Raw genomic sequence first — 22,830 nt, 5'->3', positions numbered from 1 at the left:
CCTCAGGAGGGAATTCAATAGTGATCGGTATATTTTTTGGGAAAGAAAGTTTTTGGCTTTCTACTACTTTATCATCAGGAGGACTTTCTTTCAGTTTGTGTCTGAAAGTTACTTCTTTGCATGATCTACACATCCATGTATAGAGTTACTTATTTTCAAATTGATTATTTCCTTCGTTTCTTTGGAAGATTTCCTCATCCCCTTTTTTATATCAAGATGGAGTAGTAGAAAGCCAAAAACTTTATTTTCCAAAAATTATTCACTCCTGAAAATATAACCCCTTCAATTCAAATAAGATTCCTCTTGGCTGGGATTAAATCAAATAGGTGAATGAATGCCATTACGATGTCATCGATGACATAAGCAGATTAAGCTTATTCCGTGACATTAAAAATCATAATTCATGAATGGAGTGTGTGTATTTTCTATAATGTTATCCAATTTGGTACTGAAGAGCCTCAGGGCAAGTGTCTTAAGGCGAAACATCGGTGTATACCAGTGAGGGTGACAGTGTTCCATGTAAGTGCAATTTATTACCATTCATTCAAAGTAGAACTTACGTGAATGATATATGATTTTTATTCCACAACGAATGTTTGAGATACAAACTGAGTAGAGAAAAGTATCTTCTGAATAATTCAGTGTTCATATGGAAGTATTTGTTTCGAAATAATTTTTTTCTTTCGTGTAATTCAATGTTTATATGAAAGTAGCCGTTTCAGGAGGACTTTCTTCCAGTTTGTGTCTGAAAGTTACTTCTTTGCATGATCTACACATTCATGTATAGAGTTACTTATTTTAAAATTGATTACTTCCTTCGTTTCTTTGGAAGATTCCCTCATTCCCCTTTTTTGTTTCGAAATGGAGTAGTAGAAATCCAAAAACTTTCTTTCCCTAAAATTGATTACTCCTTAAAATATAACCCCTTCAATTCAAATAAAATTCCTCTTGGCTGGGATTGAATCAAATAGGTGAATGAATGTCATTACGATGTAATCGATGACATAAGCAGATCAAGCTTATTCCGTGACATTCAAAATCGTAATTCATGAATGAAGTGTGTGTATTTTATATAATATAATTTAATCGGTATTTAGTCTACAAATTCGCATTCTTCATCTTTTCCAGTACAGTCGTCCTCTTTCCGTCCTTCTATCGGGCTTTCGTGATCGTTTTGTTCATCAACTTCTCCCGGAGGAATAACATTCTTATTTCTTTGAAATATTCTCAACCTTTCTGCATGCACTATTTGTCTTTTGCTGCTACTTATTAATTGAATTTCATAATGGACAGGGGATAAACTTGTAAGTATCCTGTGATGTCCTGTCCAACAAGGCGACAATTTTCGAGATAATTTATGTCTTGGTCTAGTTACCGAAGGCATGTTCAAATGAACTCTTGTTCCTATCGCGTAATCTCTAAGCCTTGCCTTTTCATTGAATTTTTCTCTCCTCGCCGTAGTCGATTTTTGTAAAGCTGTCCAATTCATCTCGTGTGCCTTTTGCATTTGAATTTTAAATTCGGCAATGAAATCATCGTTTACATCGTATTTCGGCGTCGGCGACTGCAATGTTAATTGGAAAGGAAAAACCATATCGCGTCCATATAATAAATAATGAGGAGTTTCACGTGTCGCACTGTGTATTTGATTTCGAATAGTCACTGATGTGTGAATTAATTGCTCGTCCTCGTCTGTTTGGTATTCATTCACCAGGTGTGATAAGGTTTCTTTGAGGTGCCAATGAAATATCTCGATGATTCCATTAGAGGCGGGGTGGTAAGCCGTCGTCTTTAACTTGTTTATATTCAATAATTTGCAAATCGATATGTTTGGACTAGTCAGTCCTACTGTGAATTCCTTTGATTTAAAGTCGAAATAAACCAGGAATCAAACGTTTCGATTCAATATCTTTATTTTACAACTTATTGTCAATGTCAGAATCTTTTTTTATGAACAAACCATAATCGATTATTTCAACATACTAGATAAACAAAATTAATTTTGAGCAACAACATCTTTCCCCTCATGATGAAATCACTGCATTTGACATATTCTTCAATCCATTCCGTTAAGAATCTGTACCACTGATCAATTTACAGATTTTTGTAACTGGCTGTTTATAGGTTCCTGATTTTTTTTGACGTCCACAACTCTGATCTCATCATCTTTTCCCCTATAAGCATCAACAATTTTGTCAAGTGGCCACAGCTTCCTCCCATATGTGGAGATGCTGGTGGAATGAATTTCCATGTGATTTTCTCAAGGGAAAAAAACCCAAAATTTCAGTTTCGTCCATGTCCATTACAGCTTCTCTCAATTCCCTGTTGGCAGAATGCATGTTCGTACCGTTATCTGAGTAAATTTCTCTGGGACATCCACGTCGACTTATAAATCTTCTGATCGCCATAATAGCAGAGTCTGTATTTAACAAATTTGCCAATTCTTGATGAATCGCTCGTACGCTCGTATAGGTGAATAGTACTACATAACGTTTTTTATGCTTCCTGCCAACTGTTACCAGACCAAAGTAGTCCATTCCGGTGATAGTAAATTGCTTGACAAAACCTTGAAGACGACACTCCGGTAACTGACCCATTTCAGGTACGTGGGGTTGTATTTTCCTTTTCTTGCAGAAGACACAAGAACTTTTGCATTTTCGAAAAACACTTCTCATTCTCAAAATACAAAATTTCTGACGCAGCTCATTGATAATAATTTCCTGTCACTGGTGTTCAAATTTTATGTGATAGCTCTCAATGATAAGTTTCGTGAAACGGTATTTCGGATCAAGAATCGTTGGATGCTTTTGAAAATGGTTGAATCCTTCAGCATGTTCTAGTCTTCCCTTTACTCGCAAAATACCTTTTTCGTCAAGTATCGTCATGAGGGTATATATTCGGCTTGATTTTTCAACAGGTTTCTCATTGCGCAAAACTGAAATTTCTTGAAAGAAGGTGACTTCCTGACTATAGTTGATCAGCAATATCTAACTCTTCGCATTTGAATTCATTATATTCCTGTTACCATTTCTACAATGTTTTATTATGCGAAACATCCAAGCAGTTGTTCTTATTAACCTTCTTTTTTTGGAGAATCTATCAATATTTGGCAAATACATAACTTTTGATGTAACTGTCATTATTTTCTCTTTCTTCATTTTCATTTCAATTTCTTCTATTTCTTTTTGTGTTTCTTTCGGCCAGTAATATTCAGGAAGTTCCAAAAAGTTCGGCTCTGTCAGCCGTTTGCTTTTGTTTGCGGTATTATCTTCTCTGGTACTTTCATCTGCTACATTCTCATCTCCAGGGACCCAGTGCCAGTCAGATACGTCAGTGATGTCTGAAAATTCCGCAATCCTTGCCGATACAAAAGTTTTGTATCTTTTAGATTTGGAACGAACTCAGTGCAAGACATTTCTTGAGTATGTGCACAAATGAGTTGAAATAATATTTATTTCATTTTTGTGTTTATCGATGGCATAGTAAATTCAATCGTGGTCGTAGTTCACTCCAAGACGAATTTCATGAAGGTCGTCCAAAATCAGTTATTGTTCCGAAAACCATTGATGCTGTGCACGAACTGATATTACAAGATCATCATGTGACCTATCGTGAGTTTGAGACAACCTTAGGCATTAGCGGGACCAGCATACATTCAATATTGCACACACATTTGACTGTCAAAAAAATTGTTCGCGTTGGATCCTACACAATTTGTCAATCGCTCAAAAAAAGGCTCGTGTCGATTGGTCGAAGAAAATGTTCAAAACATACGATCGCGATGCTTCGAAACACGTCTATAACATCGTGACAGGTGATGAATCGTGGATTTCGCGTATGAGCCCGAAAGTAAACAGCAGTCGACTGTATGGGTGTTTCAAGACGAGCTAAATCCAACAAAAGTTGTTTGCGCACGAAGCACTTGCAAGCAAATGGTCGCCTGTTTTGTCGAAAAGGCTGGACATGTTGCGACCGGTCCACTAGAATAACGCAGAACAGTCAATTTTGAGTATTACACAACCATTTGTTTGCCAGTTGTCTTTCAAGAAATCAGGAAAACCAACCGCCGAAAACAGATCCCATAACATCGATTTAATAAGTCATTCGCCTTATAGTTCTGACTTGGCACTTGGCACTTTCGTTTTGCTCGAAGGACCAATGTGCGGACTAGTCAGCGCTACTGTGAATTCCTTTGATTTGAAGTCGAAATAAACCAGGAATCAAACGTTTCAAGTCAATATCTTTATTTTGTAACATTTTAAAAATTATTGTCAATTTCAGAATCTTCTTTTTTTATAAACAAACCATGATGAATTATTTTAAACATACTGAGTGAACAAAATTAATTCAAAGCAACAACACGATCTAAACATTTGCGACAAAAATTGACTTTCTCTGTCAGACAGCAAATAAACCGGAGTGCCATATTGAAACACTATTTATTCAACAAAAACGCGAGCTACTGTTTTGGCAGTTATGTCTTTCATCGGTATCGCTATCGAGTTAAAAATATGTTTGTTTGTTTGAAATATGTTTTTTTTCCCGTTAACCAGCTATCGCACCCCTACGAACGACAATCCTCGGAAGTCGAAATTCGTGCGAGCTAAGGACTAATGAAGTCTTACCTTTCAACGTGTGATTTCTAACACGATTCCACGTACCGTGTTAGTGATCTATCATCGTTAATATGGAACGATTTTCGTCTTGAGTTATATTCAACGGTGATGTTATATCAATGCCAGTCATCCCAAATATCCTGTCCGGTATGCAAACTTTCTGCATCCCGACTGGCTTTTGGGCTGACGTTTTTTACAAATGACAGCCATGGCAGTTATTACACCACTTGAGCACGTTTCTCCTTATACCTGGCCATGCAAAATCGCGCCTAACGGCATTCAAAGTTCTCTCGTAACCTGTGTGTCCAAAAAATGGGTGTTCATGGTACAACTTCGATAAATTATGTCTTATCGCTCGGGGCGCGTATATCTTGACTCTACGTTCGTTAAAGTTTCTTTCCATATACAAGATACCCCCGTTCAGGTGGTAATCCGATTCGTCTGCCTCTTTTTCTATTATCTTCTTGAGCTCCGTATAATCGTCTAATTTCTTGCAACTGATTATGTATTACGTTTACGGTCTGTCGCAGGGGAATGGATTAGAAGCTTCTAGAAGATATGCTGAAATGTATCCTCAACGGCAGAAAACTTCACATAGAATATTTGCTCGACTCCATCAATGATTAGAAAATATGAATGATTCATTTGACAAAAGAACGCAGGATTGTGGTCGCCATCGAGAAGTACGAACACCACAGCTTGAGGAAGCAGTACTTAATTTGATTGAAGAACAACCTGCTACCAGTACTGGAAAGATTGCTTTCCAGCGAAATGTTGATCATATGACGGTATTTCGAATTTTAAAGGAACAACTCTTATACCCTTACCATCTGCAACGAGTACCGGCACTGTTACCGCGAGACTTTCTGAACCGTCTTGAATTTTGCAGTTGGATGCTGAAAATGATTAGAAGAGATTGTAACTTTTCTGAAGACGATAAAATTCACAGACGAATGTAGTTTTTTTCGGGACAAAAATATTGATTTTCATAATTACCACATATGGGCTGATGAAAACCCTCACGCTATTGTCGAAACTAACCATCAAGAACAGTTTTCTCTTAACGTGTGGCTCGGATTAAATAGTGAGGCATACGTTCAATTTTTAAGAGGAGTGCATCCAGTAGTGCTGGAGGAAGTTCTTTTGGGCATCAGAAGGAATATGTTTTTTATGAATGATGATATGAGTGATAAGACAAAAAGATAGATTGGAAATAAATTTTAGGGGTTGCGTTTTCCACCCCTTACAACCATGGGATAAACCAAATAAATTACTGGCTAAGTGTCTTTTTGGTAGTACAAAACGTCAGGTTGATTTCAATATTGTAACTTTTTCAGTGCTTGTGAAAAAAATTGTTATAAAAATTTTATGTACCCCATTTAAGGGGCTGTATCTTAACAAGGGATGCTCCAATGAAGTTCCTTCATATGAAGTATCCTATATTTTTTTTCGATGAGGAATCACCTCCTTAATAAATGTTTTACACTTAGTCAGTTACATCCTGTATATTTTTTTCTAGTATTTGTAGTTTTTTCTGGTTTAGGCTCAGATTTTTCTTCAACTCTAACAATTTTGAAATTTCGCATCCACGATCCTGTTGTACGCGCCTTATCCTCATATGTTTTTCTCCCTCAGACTGATTTTTTTTGGTATCGCCCTCGTGTACTCTAACAATTTTATGATTCCTATGTATCCTTATTTCCTTGTCTACATTTATTCAGCACTGTTCTTTCTATTAGTAAACACGTAATTCGCTCTTGATCCGTCATAGCCACATCTCTGGATGCCAATTTATTTTCGGTACAGGCTGTGCATATTATAATGTTTGTCCGCGGTGGGACTATCACATTTTCCTTCAATCACGCGTACGCGCCTATGATTCTCTTCTCTTTTCAAATTCCTGATTTATTTCTCTTTCCGTCGGGCGCGTATACTTCTTGAAGTGGCGTTCGCTCTTTATCTCTGTCACACTTCGTTCAGACGACTTCGGATTCATAGGTTCTCCCCATGCCCCCTCCCGGGTTGAGTGCCCTGAGTTGAAATTTTCTTCACACGGTTACTGTGTGCAGAACATCACATCTCGTCCAAGCTCTGTTACGCCAGCGACGTGAAGTACGGAAGTCGCATTTACAAAATGCCAAAATAAAATACTTTTTAGGTGCTTTTTAGGTACCAAAGTAAAAAATTAGGTGCTCTGTAACTTACACCGCAACTCAATACTCAAAGTTGCGTTGTAATGCTAGCAACACAATGAAAAAAATAATGAAATAATGAATGTCAGGAAAACACTATTATGTGCGTAACTATTAAGTGCTAAACGGTGAGAATCGTAAAATTTTCCAATTATCCAAATTTTTTTCACGCTTATTCACGGTCGTTTTTATCTCACTTTCTTGCAAGTACCTAATTAGTACTTTATTCTCTTGCCCTTATTTATTGAGGAACGTACTATAAGAAGTCAGTACATCAGTCATGGTGGTTATTGGATCCCTAAGCCCCATAGGAATTGTGGAATTTAGATTTACTATAAATATCTAGTGAGCACTTGATTAGCACTTTATTTTGATTGTCTATGTTTTAGCTTACGAGCATTTCAAGACTTTATTGCATATTGGTAATTTTTGTTCTCAAATCAGGTATCTCGATTTTGTTTCTGCTTATTCACGGTCGTTTCAATCTCAATTTTACGATTCTCACCGTTTAGCACTTAATTAGCACCTAATATTATTTCCTTAACATTCATTATTTTTTTCATTGCGTTGCTAGCATTACATAATGTTAGCAACGCAACTTTGATTATTTAGTTGCGGTGTAACCGCAGAGCACCTAATATTTGACTTCGGTACCTGAAAAGCACCTGAAAAGTACTTCAGAATCTCTGATTCTGCTTGTTTGGCCTCTTGTCTCTCTCTCGCAATCTTGGGTCTTCCCTGTTGAGTGCTTCATGTAGATCGCTCAGCGCTGGACTGTTGTGTGATCGATTCCTTTCGAACACGTTTTCTGCGTGTTCTCTCATATACGCGTCTACGTAGTGGATGTTCAGGTCCAGGTACCGGTATTTTGGTATTTGGTATTCATCTCGGAGCGTTTACGGCGGCTCGCACGCAACCATTCATGAACGTCCGAATACTGTGTCTGTATGTCGCTGCGCACTGAACCCAGGCAGTGCAGGCTTGCTTCTACGACCTATAATCTGTCCGCCTGCTGGTAACTTGCGAATGACTATTTGATCTCGCCAGTAGAGCTGTGTCGTTCGCGTAGAGTGCCAACTTGTTGAAGTTATTCTCAGGTTTGGGCACGTCTGCTGTGTATACCGAGAAGAGGCGTGGCGAAAGAACTGCATCTTGTGGGACTCCTGCTTTCAGTAATCGCATGGTCAAGAGTTCTTATCCTAATCTGCAGCGGCATCGCCATTCAGCATGAAAAGATCGGATTAGTTTTACCATTTGTTTCGAGTAGCCAAAATTGCTCATTTTGGCTAGTTGTCCATCATGCCAAAGTCTATCGAACGCTTTGAAGACGTCCAGGAATATCGCTCCGGTGTGGTATCCTTTGCCCAGGTTGAAACATTCTGTTGCATAGTCTACTTTTCTCAGGAATTGCAACGCGCGTGACCGTTGATATCTTCTCTTCAGGCGTCTTCTGATTCTGATAATTTTTATTACTTCCGGTGTAATGTGGTCCTGTAAATTCAAGCGAGACTGGGACTCTCCGCGCGCTCTTCTCCATAGTTTGGATGATCACCTGTTGTAACTGCGTTGTGGCGTTCTCCAGATCAGTCCTTGTTTCAATGCGTGGGATGCCTCCTATCGCGTGATTCATGGGTTCATTGACCCAACTGATATCCTCGTGCTCGGTATTATATTTCGTTCTCGTAGTGTTTGGCCTGTTTTTGAAATGGCCTGACACCAATTTCTCTAGTTGGCTTCTTCAAATGTTGTAATCACGATGTCTCCTTGAATTTTTGAAATCCGTGCAAATTCCAAAAACTTCTCTCTCGAGGCTATTTTCTTCATGATGGATTTCGTTTTATCTCTTTCCTGATCCACATTTGTCCTTTTAAAATATTCTGATTCCTGCGTGCAATTCGAAATTCGGTTTATCGTACTCTCAACTTTCTTTCTTTCTCTATAATTTGATTCCGCTATCATCATTCTGTCCGTACTGCTGTAAGCGGTTTCCTTTCTGATCTCATCCTTGAATATAACTTCACTCTTTTTCTCCGAACTCGACGCGACTTCTGCGTCTTCCAAATTATCTCTTCCACACCCATGTTTCTTTTTGATTCTTGATACTTTCGTATTCACGTTAGGGTTTTTCCTCGGTACTCAAATGGATTGAGTTGTTGACCAGGTTCTGCTTTCAGAGAAGTACTGCGTCTACCCTTTCGACCATTTGTTCCTTGGCTTTCTATTTTACTGTCAGGTGAATTTCTCATTCCATTATATTCCAAATCCTCACCAATATCGTTATCTGATTCGATTTGAGGCTCTCTCTGGTTCACAGATGAGGTGAATCATCGACCAGCCCTCGCATACGAGGAAGTAGTGTGTCTTTCATCTTGATAGTCTGTTCCTAGATCTTTCATTTCATCATCAGACGTTTCAATACGATAAAAACCACGTTTCCTTTTCTCATTTTTCAAATATTCCTCATTATTCATTACAGAATGCGGCCCGCTCATACAAGGTGCCGTGAATTCTTCACAACATATTCTGTTACAGGATAAATCACATTCCCTCTTTCCATATTTCAAACAATTCTTAATGGTTTCAGAATGCGGTCATACAGGGTGCAGTTAATACTTCACAACATATTCTTCTTCTGTTCCTATAAGAAGAAAACTCCATGAGGTTGAGAAAGCTCACTACTTCTTTCTCGACCGGATGAACTCAGTGATAGTGATACCGACTTCACCTGGGAATTTTTTCTCAGATTCTCCATACTCTCTGGCCAGACAATCTGGCCCCAAAAACATGCGAAATATTGCTTCCCAGACTGATTCTCTTGATTCAACAAAAACATCGTGTTTGTGTTCCAACACATCTTAAATCTGTATTCTTGAAAAAAAATCCATTCCCAACAAAATATTTGCAGTAAAATTTGCTACCTGCACAACTAAAAATCCATGTTCGATTACTTGGCTATCACCAAATCCTAATTTCATTCTTGTATATCCTTTGTAAGGAATCAAATTTTCTTGCACATCGCGTAAGGCGCAACTCTTACCGTGATACATTTTTCTGTCATTTATTACACTCGCAGCAACCAGTCTACACTGAGCTCCGGTATCTATTAATACATTTCTCAATTTCCCGTTAACCTCTATTTTTATAGTTTCCTGTATAACTGTTTCCTGTACTACTGATATCAATATTCGTTAGGGGTATCAGTTCATTAAATAGTTACTGTGGTTTGGCAAACAGCAAACAGTTATCATATCCACACTTGAGGACCACTATCACTTTCATAACATGTATCTTTTTCCAATTTGACTTGCAAAAAACTTCAATATCTGACGCAAGTGCTAAACAGGAGAGTAGTAAATTATCTTCTAAGCTCGTTCGTTGAGAATTATGAAATCACATCAAACCTCATATCTCAATTAATATTACAATCTATATATCCAACACGGAATTCATCCATCTCTCACATATGGAAATGATTGATAATGAGTACATTCTATAAAAAGCTAGGAATACAATACTTTTCTTGACATGTGTTCCACCAATCAAGCTGGCGTCTTCAGGAGATAAAGAAAATTGAGTATGAAAAATGAGAATTGAAACTTTCCATGTTTTTCACCACTTTTATTTGTAACAAACGTTACTGCATTAATCCATGGAAACTCATGAGCATGAACATTGCGGGTGCAACCTGTCAAATGATTGAATCGATCTAGTTTACTCACCGGTTTTCATATTAGCGAATCGACATTGTCACAGGTAAACAAAATTCAGTTAGCCAATTAAGTTAGGTACCTCTATTAGTACCTACAATGGTGTTATAACTATAAGGGCTAATGTAATCTATGATTTTTGGTTTAATGCATTAGTTTGAAAATGTCCTCATAGGACGAAACTGCAGTAACGTTAATTACAAATGAGAGTCGTAAAAAACAAAAAGTTTCAATTCTCATTTTTCATAAAGTTTCCTACCTAACGGCTACATTCATCAATTTATTAAAACTGAGTATATTTTCAGTTATTTGAATAAACACACACAAGCGAATTTAAAATTGTCTATGGTCATTACAATTGAAAAATAGAACAGTTTTGTTCATCTTGTATCTGTGACAATCAGTAAAATAACAATTTTTTTTTCAGAAACGGCGTTTGGTGTGAATTTATATTTACAGAAAAATCCGAAAGAATATCCAGCGTTATTTGAGAGGTATATAAAAGAGCGTATTTTTCAATTTTAAAATGTAAAAATTGAGTTGAAATCATTGATGGATGTGAAATTGTCCTCAATTGAAAGAAAAGGAAAAGAAAACTGTTTTGGGTATAACTTCATCTCATCAATAGGTGGTATCTGAACCTAAACCTAATAAATGAATGTGAACGATGAAATTTGTGAGTTATTGAAAGTGACTTGTTTTCAGGGTTTTGGACATAGCCAGTGATAGAATATTGAGTTTTTGGAAACCTTACAATTTCTTATGGTATTTTTCACCTGATAAGAAAATTTTTGATGATATTTATATGAACTTGTATGCACTTATTCAATCTGTAAGTTGAGTTGATTTTTTCTGATCCTTTTGTTTATATTGACTTCAATTTCAGCTTATGCGGAAAAAAATTAGTAGATACGAGAAGGAACTTGAAGTAAAACGCTTGGATGCCAATGTCGAAGAAGGTACGTAAATATACATATATTCAAGTTCTCAGATGATCGAAATATATTTGTATTTGAAGGCTTTTTTCTCTCAAGATCTATAGTGTACTGAATTACTTGAAAATTGACTCCAACAGTTGAAATTTGAGTAAGAATCAGTAAAAATATTTTTCATTGGTACTTACATATTTTGTTCATTCGAACTACGCCTCTGATTCAATATGACAACAGCAACAACCTGATGAACGTGAAGTACAGGGAAATATTTTTATCAATAATTAGATGAGTCTATGTTTCAACACTAAATGAAATATCACTAGCAAATATTTGAAAAGCGTTATTCAATCATCTAATTTTTGAACGAATATGTAGATTATAGTTAGAAGTATAAACACTCAGTTTTTTCAATGAAAGGATGCACTGTAGTGAAGGAAGTAACATCACTCCCAAGGAAAACGCTATGTGAGGAATCGATAAAGGACTCAATCCAGAAATATCAAAAATCAACAAGGCTTCCAAGACGGCAGTTGGAAAGCTAAACTTGGTTCGTTCCGCAAATCATCTTTCTTGGATTCACAAGCCTGCACGCACTCTCACGAATTATTTTGAATCCACCCCTTGAAATATATTGTAATTTGGAATAGATAGCTCACATAGTTGACGCCTTGAATCGCTATGCCATTTTCTGCACATAATACGCATACCTACATTTCTCATTTGTTCAAAACAATACTTATTTCGGATGAAATGAACTAGATACCAACTGAGTTGGTGGAACAAGCGTCAAGAAAACTGTAGCAGTTCTGGTGTTTGGAAACAGTGTTTTCTTAGATTTTGTTTTATGCCAGAGTTCTCGGGTACCTTTCAGCTGTTCATTTTTGTCAGTAAATTATTTTTTGTTCATCAATTTGATGAACGTGTCGCATTCGTTTTTATAAGCATCTTCTAATTTTGACGGTATCAACTGCGATCCTGTTCAGCTAGTTGAGTAACCACTATTATAACACTATTTAGGCCAAACACAATCAGTAATAAATGTGATGACAACAATTGATGTCATAAAATATTGCAAATTAATTTTCGTTTTTGTTTATGAAATGATGAGACAAGCGTTTATTGAAATCGTAACGCAATCCCAAATAAAATTTAGGAAATAATTCACTTCAGAAGCCAAGTGATAAATACCTAAAATAATTGATGAGAGTTCAATCGGCATCCAATGATACTCTGAAATAATTCACAAGAAATTGCTTTCACTTGGAAGTGCATGTTTTGAGAATAAATTATTGGGTATTGAAAAATGATATTGAATCAATAAAAATAATAATAATGAAATAACCAAAAAGGGCTGAACCAATTTTTATGATTTTTGTGTTTTTGGATTAGTTTTCATCTGGAATAGAAAGATGAATGATTATTGAAATATGATATTTTATTGATAAAAATGATAATGATGAAAATTAAAAATATCAAGAACGGCTGGAACGATTCTAATGAATTTAGTGTTTTGGATTTGTCTTTGTCGGGAATAGAATATCGAGTATTGAAATATGATATTTTATCAATGAAAATTATAATGAAAGAACTCAAGAACGGCTGGATCAAATTTTATGATTTTTGTGTCTTTGGATTTGTTTTCATCGAGAGTAGGATGATAAGTATTGAAACATTATATTTCATCGATAAAAATGAAAGTAATGACAAAAATAAAAGAACTCAGGGACGGCTGTACCAATTTTTATAATTTTTGTGTTTTTGTATTTATTTTCATTCGACAGGTCTGCTAGCATATGATAAAAGTATGACTGATCGATGTACATGGAAGATATTTAAAAAAAAAATTGTAAGCGGTCTTTATTAACGAAATATAGAACCGAAAACGATGATTTTCAGCAAAACCCGAAAGCCAATCAAAATATTGACGTCAGCCGTAAAAGCCTACATTCCTATATAATGAAGTGTATTCTCTGCATCGGCGTTCAAAAAGATTGAAAAGTGTCGTTTTTTTTCGCTATGTGGGAAAGTTCAGCGACATCATTACCTTGTGGTGGGTATGAATTTGGATTATCGGCACAGTGAAAAATCTTTCGACTTCATATTGTACTAAGTTAATTTCATGCAATAGTGTTTGATTTATATTAAAAGGTTCACACATGAAAAATCATGTCAATTCAAAGAATCGAGTAAAACATTTGTTGACACTTAACTCTATAAAAATACTATTCGGGTGATTTGACTCAATTTTTGATTGACTATATTTCTAGGAATAGTTAATGAATTCTTCTATAAATCAAATAAAATACAAAATTTTGTAGATCTGGGGAAACCCAATAACTGAATTTGACGATAACAAACTGCAAGCAATAGCTAGTTTTTTAATTTTATTACATTTGGTACACAATAACAAGTTGCTTCGAAAGGAGAATAATTGGATGAAATTGAATGATGTCCCAAATAATCTTCAGTCTACCCACCAAATGTTATACTAATATTGGTTCGATTTGTTTTCAATTTGCGTACGACTAATGAGTTCAATCTCTTACAGTTATCTCACCCGAACCAATCACAGTTTTCAGCAATCACATATGTTTGTATCAAATACAATTGGCTAGTATGAAACGTTTCTCCTGTGAAATCTTTTATTCAATTGAAATTGTCATAAAAAGTTTCCTTTTTGAAAGATACGATTTTTTAGTGATTGGTACAAAATTTATATGCTCAAGCTTTTGAAATCAGAATCATCATTAGATAGTATTTGCTTCCCATACATCATTTGAATGTTCAAGAGTGTATCAAATAAAATGAATATTAGATTATAATTTTGGAAGTTATCACAAAGCTGCTGGGGAATGTTTACAGTAGAACTATTCCACATACATATCTGTAGTGAACAAGTTCAACATGAAAATTGGTTGTGTGAATGGAAAATAAGGTGGGCCAAATTACAATACTGATAATACAATACAACAATTCATGATATAGTATGAAGTAAAAGAAATAAATTGAACGAATTGGATTCACGTCAATGAAAAATATATCGTTGGAAATTGAAACCAAATTGGAACCATTCAAGCCTGAGGGTCCACATACATTTGAATCTGGTGATGAGGTGGGGAGGCTAGAGTATTACTGTTGACTACAAGGTAAAAGTTCAAACAACGAAATATTCCGTTGATGATGAGGCAATATTCACCGCAAAATTTTCATCGCAAAATTTTGGGATTGTGAAAAACTGAATGTCAGTGTACATTGCAAAAGGTCATATTCCCATAATGTGAATATTTGCTGTGGCATACAGACTGATTGAATGAATGAGCCTTCTATTTTACAAAATCTCAAAAATGGAAGGTTTTTTGATTTTTTCGAAAATGACGAGAGAAGACAGAGCCATCCTAATCGTAGAGTGAGTGGAGCGCCGTTCCAGGCCTCGTGCCGCGAGACCTTACTCGCGCTAAAAAATAAGTAAAAAGTTTTGGTTGAATGAAAATAATACATTAATTTACAGATGGACGTGCCTGAAATGTCTGATAACTCGAGCAATATGTTAAATCATTGGTTGATTACAAAAGCTGGAAATGCGTGACCAAAAGAATGCGATGATAGGGGCGTCGGATTTCCGCCAATTTCCACTTGAAAAAACTGAACAAATAATAATATTCATGAATAATAAAATGAATGATTTATGATTCTATATATACTCATTCATTACAAAAGCAATAAAAGGATTAATTTCCAACGGGATTTATTTTTCTGTTAGACCTGAATTATTATGTTTTTTTTAATTCTAAGTTTTCATTGATTTAAAATTGAAGTGAAAAAGCAATTTAACCAATTCTTCATATTGGCTTGTTTTGAGTTGAAATGACTTAATCAAAAATGCTCAAAACACATTTTTCACACTTTTTTTTCGGGTGAGACCACTTTTTCAAAAAAGGCCTGAAGTGAATCATTTTCGCGAGGCCTGGAAAAGTCATTGCTGAGACTTCGAAGTATAATCTTCGTCCTCGCAGTCAACGCACCGATATATGATATAATTGGCCGAGACTAGTTGACAATCCATGTCTTTACTCAAATTAAAGACACGCTCGAGGAAGCCATTGTATGGCGTATTGCGTTTTCGTAAAACTGTTCAGTGAAAATCTTACAATAGAGTGTTCCATTCGACCACGGCCCACCAACCCGGATCTTTTATCTTTAATCATGACTCCGCCGTGGAAGCCTATGTCCATAGGCCCTTCATAAGTCCGGTTGTTCAACGAAATTTATATCTATTGGAGAAGAAAATTGTTGCCTGAAATATCATCAGCTAACAGATCTTCAATAAAAATATACAAAATTACAAGATTATCATTGAAGAAATTATCATTTCAGAAGATCCCAAACAACTTGTGCGATTCAAAAAAGATGCGGCTATTTTGAAAAGTATACATAAACAAATTCAGTTTTGAACACTTTTTCGATAAAAAAAGATGTAGGGGTGGTTGGAGTTGAAATGATACATCCTGCATGATAGTTCTGATTTGGATATTATTCGAGATGAACTTATTTGAGGAGATTTCAAATAACTTGTTCCAATAATTGTTTTTCAAAAAAAATTTTTTTTTCGTAAGCATTTTTGATTCTACTAAGCCATAGCTAAGTATATACAAAAATGGAATGAATGAATCACAATGCCTTCATGAACGGAGAATGAGGAATAGTATTCGAAATATGAGGATTCTGACACTTCCAAACAACTTTTCCAGTTCGAAAAATGAATGTCTAATTTTTTTTTCCTGAACCTAGTATTATTTGTGATTCTAATGAGCAATCATTTGTTTATGCGTTTCTGAAAACTATACACCATAAATAAAATTGAATGGAATCCAAACGAATAAGATACAGCAGAATGGGCATTAAAGTTGAAATCCGCATCGATGATGCGGTTTCTTATTTTTGTTGGAAATGTATGACCGGAATTTCTTCACATTCGTCGCCATATCTCTCTAGATTATTAATGTATTCGGAGTAATCTGAATTGATTTGTTTTTCAATCTCTTTACGCAATATTGAAAAGTTCAAGTAATCTTCTTTTTTTTGTATGTTTTCCAGTTTTTGGGCAGTTTAGATTTATTTTCTATCAGTTTCTTTGTATTATACTAAAACCAGATTAGACAGTTTTTTTTATCATTATAGATTGTACGTGTCTCGTAATAATTTCATTAATTTCTTTGTAAAAAAGGCCAACCATGACATCAACATTAGCGTTATTTAAGAGAAAATACCAGTCGATATTTCCAATTTTTTCGTTTATGATGTTATAGTTAGCCTTCCGAAGGAGGTTGTCATGAGTATCGAAGTGGGAATTTTGCAATTTGACTATCCGACTATCTCATTAACAGAGTTTTGTGCCTGCCCCGCTGGGGACCGAATCAGGTCTTTAGAGTTCGGCAGAGCCGTACTCTTACCATTTGACCTGAAAGACCACTCACCATACAAACTAATCGGTTTCGTTAAGAAGCTGGGTTTATTTGGCCGAGTGTGAATAGGTGTGAACCACGATAAACCCTTGCGGTGGAGAGTCGAATAGATCCAATAACCTTGGACCTAACCTAACCTAACCTAGCCTTCCAAAGGAGATTACTTTAATGAGATATTTTTTCTGCGAGAACAATATCAGGAATTTCTGAATTTATTTCCAAAGCAGAATGGTGGAAGTATTCCTTCACCAACGGTACAGTGCAATGCTTTACTTTCACATCATCACATAAGTCTAAGATTGTACTGTAATGATTGTCAATATAATTAAATTGAATTGTTTGACATCCAAAAAGGAGAAAGTATCGACAATTTCTTCATCTATAGTTTTGGCTGGCGTACCATGGTAAAAATTATCTTCATTATATTTTGTCCAAGGTATATCGGGAGCGTTATAGTCATCGATGATAAAATAGAAATCATTGTGATTATTATTCACTATTCCACTTACCCTATTCAAGTAGTTTCTGATATCAACAGTACTTGCATGTGGGGGAATATGAGTGCAACAAAACTGAACACCTTTACCATTTTTTAACTGAATCTTGACCCATAGGTCTTCAACGATACCCTGTCCTGCCCACTCAGATTAAAATTATTCCTAACTGCGATTAACAGTCCTCCTCCGTCCTTCTTTTACCACTTACAATTGGACCTCTATCATTAGGGTAAACGGAATAATAGTCAGAAAATAGTTCACTACTATCAGTCGAGTCATTAAGCCAAGTTTCACACAAATAATTATAACATCGTTAGACAGTTAGACAGAGAGTAGATAGAAAAAATTCTTTAACTTTCGTCCTCAGACCTATTGTGTTTTGAAAATGAATATTCCACATTAATCGGTATAAGGGGAATATGAATTATTTTTACACTGATGAAGAAATTGATTGTTCATGTTGTAGCCTATGTGAAATTTGGTATGCTGTTCTCATTGTTGATCAGACGTATCTTGGAGGTCTCGGTCTCGGAGGTCTCGGAGGTCTCGGAGGTCTCATGAAAATCTTGCAATAATCGCGTGTCCAACACTGAAAAGACTTCCCCTTGCAACATTCTCTGGCCTTTCTATAGAGTTCCCTGTTCTTGAAAGTTAAATGATCATTTATGTATATCTTGTTCACTTCTTCCGAAGATAATGTTTTCCTTTTTCGGATTTCTGAAATAATTTCCTGCTTCTGTGCATTCAATAAAAGTTTCAGTATTATGTTACGTGACTTTTTGTTATCTCTATCGAAGTGGGCCACCCTGTGGCAACTATAAATTGAATCCCTTTCAAAGGTGCATCCCAGTACCCTTATAATATTTTCCGTAATTGTGATTAGGTTTTCGTTTTTCTCTTCCGGTACTCCTGATATTTCTAAGTTGTTCATACGTGAATATTGCTGAATTTTATCGATTTCATCAGCCAAATTAGTAATGTTCAGTGTATTATTGTCAATCTGCTGTTTAGCGTGTCTGAAGGATACAATAGTCACCTCAAATTCCTGCATTTTTGTAGCAAAATCATCTATTTTGTCGCCATAAAATTGTACAGACTGAAATATATCGGAATGCGATTTCATCAGAGCTGTGATGTCATTCTCAATATTGCTCAATTTTTTCAGAATATCCGGTAGTGTGGTAGAATCACGTGCATCCAAGTCCAACTTCTTGGAGCATACTGTACAATACCAAACCATACCTGGTAGGGTCATCGTCCTCTCCAGATCAGCTGGTATAGTCTATCCATTTCCAATTGGAACGGCAATAAAAATAAGAGCACTACGAGGGGTGTTCATAATCACTGCCCGGCAAATGGGAAATGTATATACTAATAGTGCTTTTATGTTCAAAGCGTCCGTTTCACAACATTTCTTTATCAGTGCCCTGTGTTCGTGAGGTTAGGTGAGGTAGTGAGAGGTTTTGCAAACCGATTTTTGAAAACTTTTTCTAGAGATCATTTACCCTAACACCAAACTGATATTTTTGCACTCGACGCGCGTTTCGCTAACAAGGTTAGCATCTTCAGGAGAAGCAAATTGATACTGAATCTAAAGACAAGGGTGAGCTGTTCATATAAAGTTTTTTGGTCCGATGTGGACTTTGTTAAATGATGATTATCCTAATTGATTTTTCTACCTGCGAATTAATTTGTCCGCTTTTTAATCTATTATTGATTACCACGAAGATATGACTGCGGCTTTATTCGAAACCTGGTTCAGTGAGCAGCTTCTCCCAAATATTCCTCCAAACTCTGTTATTGTTATGGATAACGCTTCGTATCATTCCCGGTTATTGACTACAATACTAAACAATAACACAAAAAAAAACAGATATTGTTTATTTCATGCGAAATCATGACATGGAAATACCCGAAAAGATTCCAACGGAAAGGTATTACTGGCGACCATAAAACAACGTAATTTCAAAAAAGAGTATATTATTGATTCGATGTGTGAAACACATGGTCATATTTTCTTATATTTGCCTCCATACTATTGTGTGTCCAATCCAATTGAAATGGTTTGGGCCACAATGAAAGAAAGATTGCGGAAATGTAATCAGTCACCGACTTTGAATGCTGTGGTGCTTGACAATATAAGGCGAGTGGTGAATGAAGTAGGTAATAGTGATGTGTGGAAGAACTGTGTGGCTCACGTTATAAAAAAAGGGAACAAATATTATGTGCAAAGTTGCATAACTCCGATCATTATTCAACCCGATGATGATTCCACCTCATCCGAATATAACGAAAAAAAATTTTGATTTTTCTAGCAATTTTGTTGACTTCTATCAGTTTGTAAATATATGTTTGACGAGAATTAGGTGTGATTATTTGTATTTTCATTGTATTTCAGAGTTTTCGACTCAGAAATCAACTACCTTAAATATCGAAGTTTTTCATAATTACCCATGGTGAAAAAATTCAGTTGAGATAACTTTTTCATGGGGTGATCAATTGCTATGATTGTGAGAATAAGTAACTGAAAAACTACCACCGAAAAATAATATGTCGATGCCTATGTCGAGGCGGGAATTTCTTCCTCTACATCGCGAACAGGAGTACGATAAACCAAATGCTGTAAATGGCTCCAAATATAGAAATTGAGAGGATTGATTTGCATATGTTTCAGTTGAATGCTGACGTGCTACTTGATTGAAATGGGCGGGAGCCCCATCATGCATAAAAAACATATATAAACATCATATAAAAAACATAGGTACTTCCTTCAGCAGTACTGGATGCACTTCTCTTAAAAATTGAACGTATGCTTCACCATTCAATCGAGGAGGTAGAAAATGAGGCCCAATTAAATCATCCCCAACAACTCCGAGCCACACGTTAGGAGAAAACTGTTCTTGATGGTTAGTTTCGACAATAGCGTGAGGGTTTTCATCAGCCCATATGTGGTAATTATGAGAATTGATAATCTTGTCCCGAGAAAATATACATTCGTCTGTGAATTCTATCGTCTTCAGAAAGTCACTATTTCTTCTAATCATTTCCAGCATCCAATTGCAAAATTCAAGACGGTTCGGAAAGTCTCGCGGTAACAGTGCCTGTACTCGTTGCAGATGGTGAGGGTGTAAGAGTTGTTTCTTTAAAATTCAAAATACCGTCATATGATCAACATTTAGCTGGAAAGAAATCTTCCTAGTACTGGTAGTAGGTTGTTCTTCAATCAAATTAAGTACTGCTTCCTCAAGCTGTGGTGTTCGTACTTCTCGATGGCGACCACTATCCTGCGTTCTTTTGTCGAATGAACAATATTCTCGTAATCGTTGATGAAATCGAGCAAATATTATATGTGAAGGATGCTGCCATTGAGGATACATTTCAGTATAACTTCTAGAAGCTTCTAACCCATTTTCCTGCGACAGACCGTAAACGTGATGCATATCAGCCATTTCCTCATTTGTGTATGCCATTTTAATAACAAGTGAATTATTAAAGTAACAAATTAAGAACAGAACAACAACACACATTTAATATTAATTCAATTTCCAAAATTCACAAACTGACAGCGTCATACCAATTCAATTGTTACTATCGCTAATAGCGACCTACTAGATAGATTAGTTTCGTATTTTTGCATTTATGACGATGTATCTCTGTAGTTGTTTGTAAAATAATTGTTTGCTGCGAACTGTTTTATTTTGGGCAAAAAATCCAGGGAACATTTTTTGTTCAGAATGAAACAGGCTATCGGAAATGCATTTTTAAATGGTAAACAAATAATAAGATTAAAAGTTACATTGGAAATAAATTTTAGGGGTTGCGTTTTCCACCCCTCACAACCATGGGGTAAACCAAATACATTTTTGGCTAACTGTCTTTTTGCTAGTACAAAACGTTAGGTTAATTCCAATATTGTTACTTTTTTAGTGCTTGTGAAAAAATTGTTATATATGCTCCAATGAAATTTCTTTATATGAAAGATCCTATCTTTTTCCGATGAGGAATCACCTCCTCAAATGTTTTACACTTATTCAGTTACACCCTGTATACAGTTATGAGAATCAAAAAATGTAGCGAACTAGTTTATATTACAACAATTTATAGTTAGTATAATATGTAAGTTTATAAATAAGAAAGAATTTTCATTTCAAATTTCATTCACTTTATTCCAAACTCTTCAGTTCAGTTTTTTGTGCCTAAAGACAATCAGAATAATTCGATCTTGAATAACGTTGATAGGGAAAAAAAGGAAAGGAAAAAGAAAAGGGTTTTTCCTCTGGGAATAAGAGTTGAGTTTGGTTATCTTATCTGGAGCAAGAATTTTGAGCTCATCACTTTGTGGATTGGAAGAAACCAAAATATTCAATACGGGAATAACTATAGTTGGGTTATGTAAAGGAATAACTCGCCCACAGTATTGGAGATTTTTATTAAGTACCCGTTCTCTTGTATGGTAAGGCATAGGATTTGTCTCCAGTTGGTACAATATGATAGTTTCACACTGTTGCGGTTTTGTGGGAGAACCAAAAGGATCTCAATAATCTGTAAAATGGAGTGTTCGAAATCAGTTACAATAAAAATTGGTTGTTGAGTATCATGAATTATTTCTACCGGAAAATATAGAATGCGTTCTTCTCAAGGTATATGATTTTTAATCCGAAGACATTCAATTGACAGTATGATGAGTGGTCATTGGTAATGATGGTACTCCAACTTGAGGTTTCGAAGCCTTCAGGTACAGTTCCTGTACAGTAATCGTTAATTAAAGATGAATATAATTGAGCAATTTTCACAAATAAACACGAGTTTTGATAACACCGTAGCTATCGGTAGTATAAAGCTACAGTGTTAGCGAAAGCGTCTACAATGAAAATTTCATTTGTGAAAATTGCTTTATTATTCTGAAAGCTGTATCGATGAAAGACACGTACTTGAAAGAAAAGGAATATTTTGAAACAAAATCTCGAAATATCCATCTCTCCTAGACCGTAGGTTCTGGCACATGCCTGCCAAAAAAGTACTATTTCCCCGGCTAATACTACGCTGGATATTGAGTTATATCCAACATACATCCATTCAAAATACCTCGCAGAAATTAGTCTCGCATATGTTTCTCATACATTGAACAGCAAGAGCATGCTAAAATGATTCTAGTAGTAGAATATTTTAGTATTATTTTTCATCAATGCAGAAAAGATCACCAAATGGAGCTGTTACTATCTTGGACGAATGTTCCGTACATGCAATCGAGTCGCATTGAAATTAATCAAATCCCAGGCACTTTGCTGATTGGATCGGATCTTTTCTGCACTGATGAGGGGTTATAACTCAAAATCGGCCTGTAGGTGATCTACTCGAATGATTTCAGCATGGTCCTGCTGCTGGATGGACGAGAAACATCTGCGGAAACAACCTATGTGA

At 35.8% G+C, this 22,830-nt stretch overlaps 1 protein-coding gene across 2 annotated transcripts in view; it reads left to right on the top strand.

Annotated features, from left to right (window-relative positions):
• LOC111510187 (cytochrome P450 4c3-like) overlaps nucleotides 1–22,830 on the top strand; it is a 118,218-nt gene that overhangs the window by 59,733 nt on the left and 35,655 nt on the right. For both annotated transcript variants that reach the window (XM_074186180.1, XM_074186179.1), the window contains exons 5-7: nucleotides 10,943–11,009; nucleotides 11,221–11,347; nucleotides 11,402–11,474. In XM_074186180.1, the coding sequence (XP_074042281.1) occupies nucleotides 10,943–11,009; nucleotides 11,221–11,347; nucleotides 11,402–11,474 (267 nt within the window). The remainder of the gene's footprint in view (nucleotides 1–10,942; nucleotides 11,010–11,220; nucleotides 11,348–11,401; nucleotides 11,475–22,830) is intronic.

This window comes from Leptinotarsa decemlineata, unplaced genomic scaffold (genome assembly GCF_025532065.1).
Source record: "Leptinotarsa decemlineata unplaced genomic scaffold, Ldec_3_MD MMD2_tig00078422_RagTag_RagTag, whole genome shotgun sequence".
Lineage (NCBI taxonomy): Eukaryota > Metazoa > Arthropoda > Insecta > Coleoptera > Chrysomelidae > Leptinotarsa > Leptinotarsa decemlineata.
This window is presented reverse-complemented; position numbering and strand designations above follow the sequence as displayed.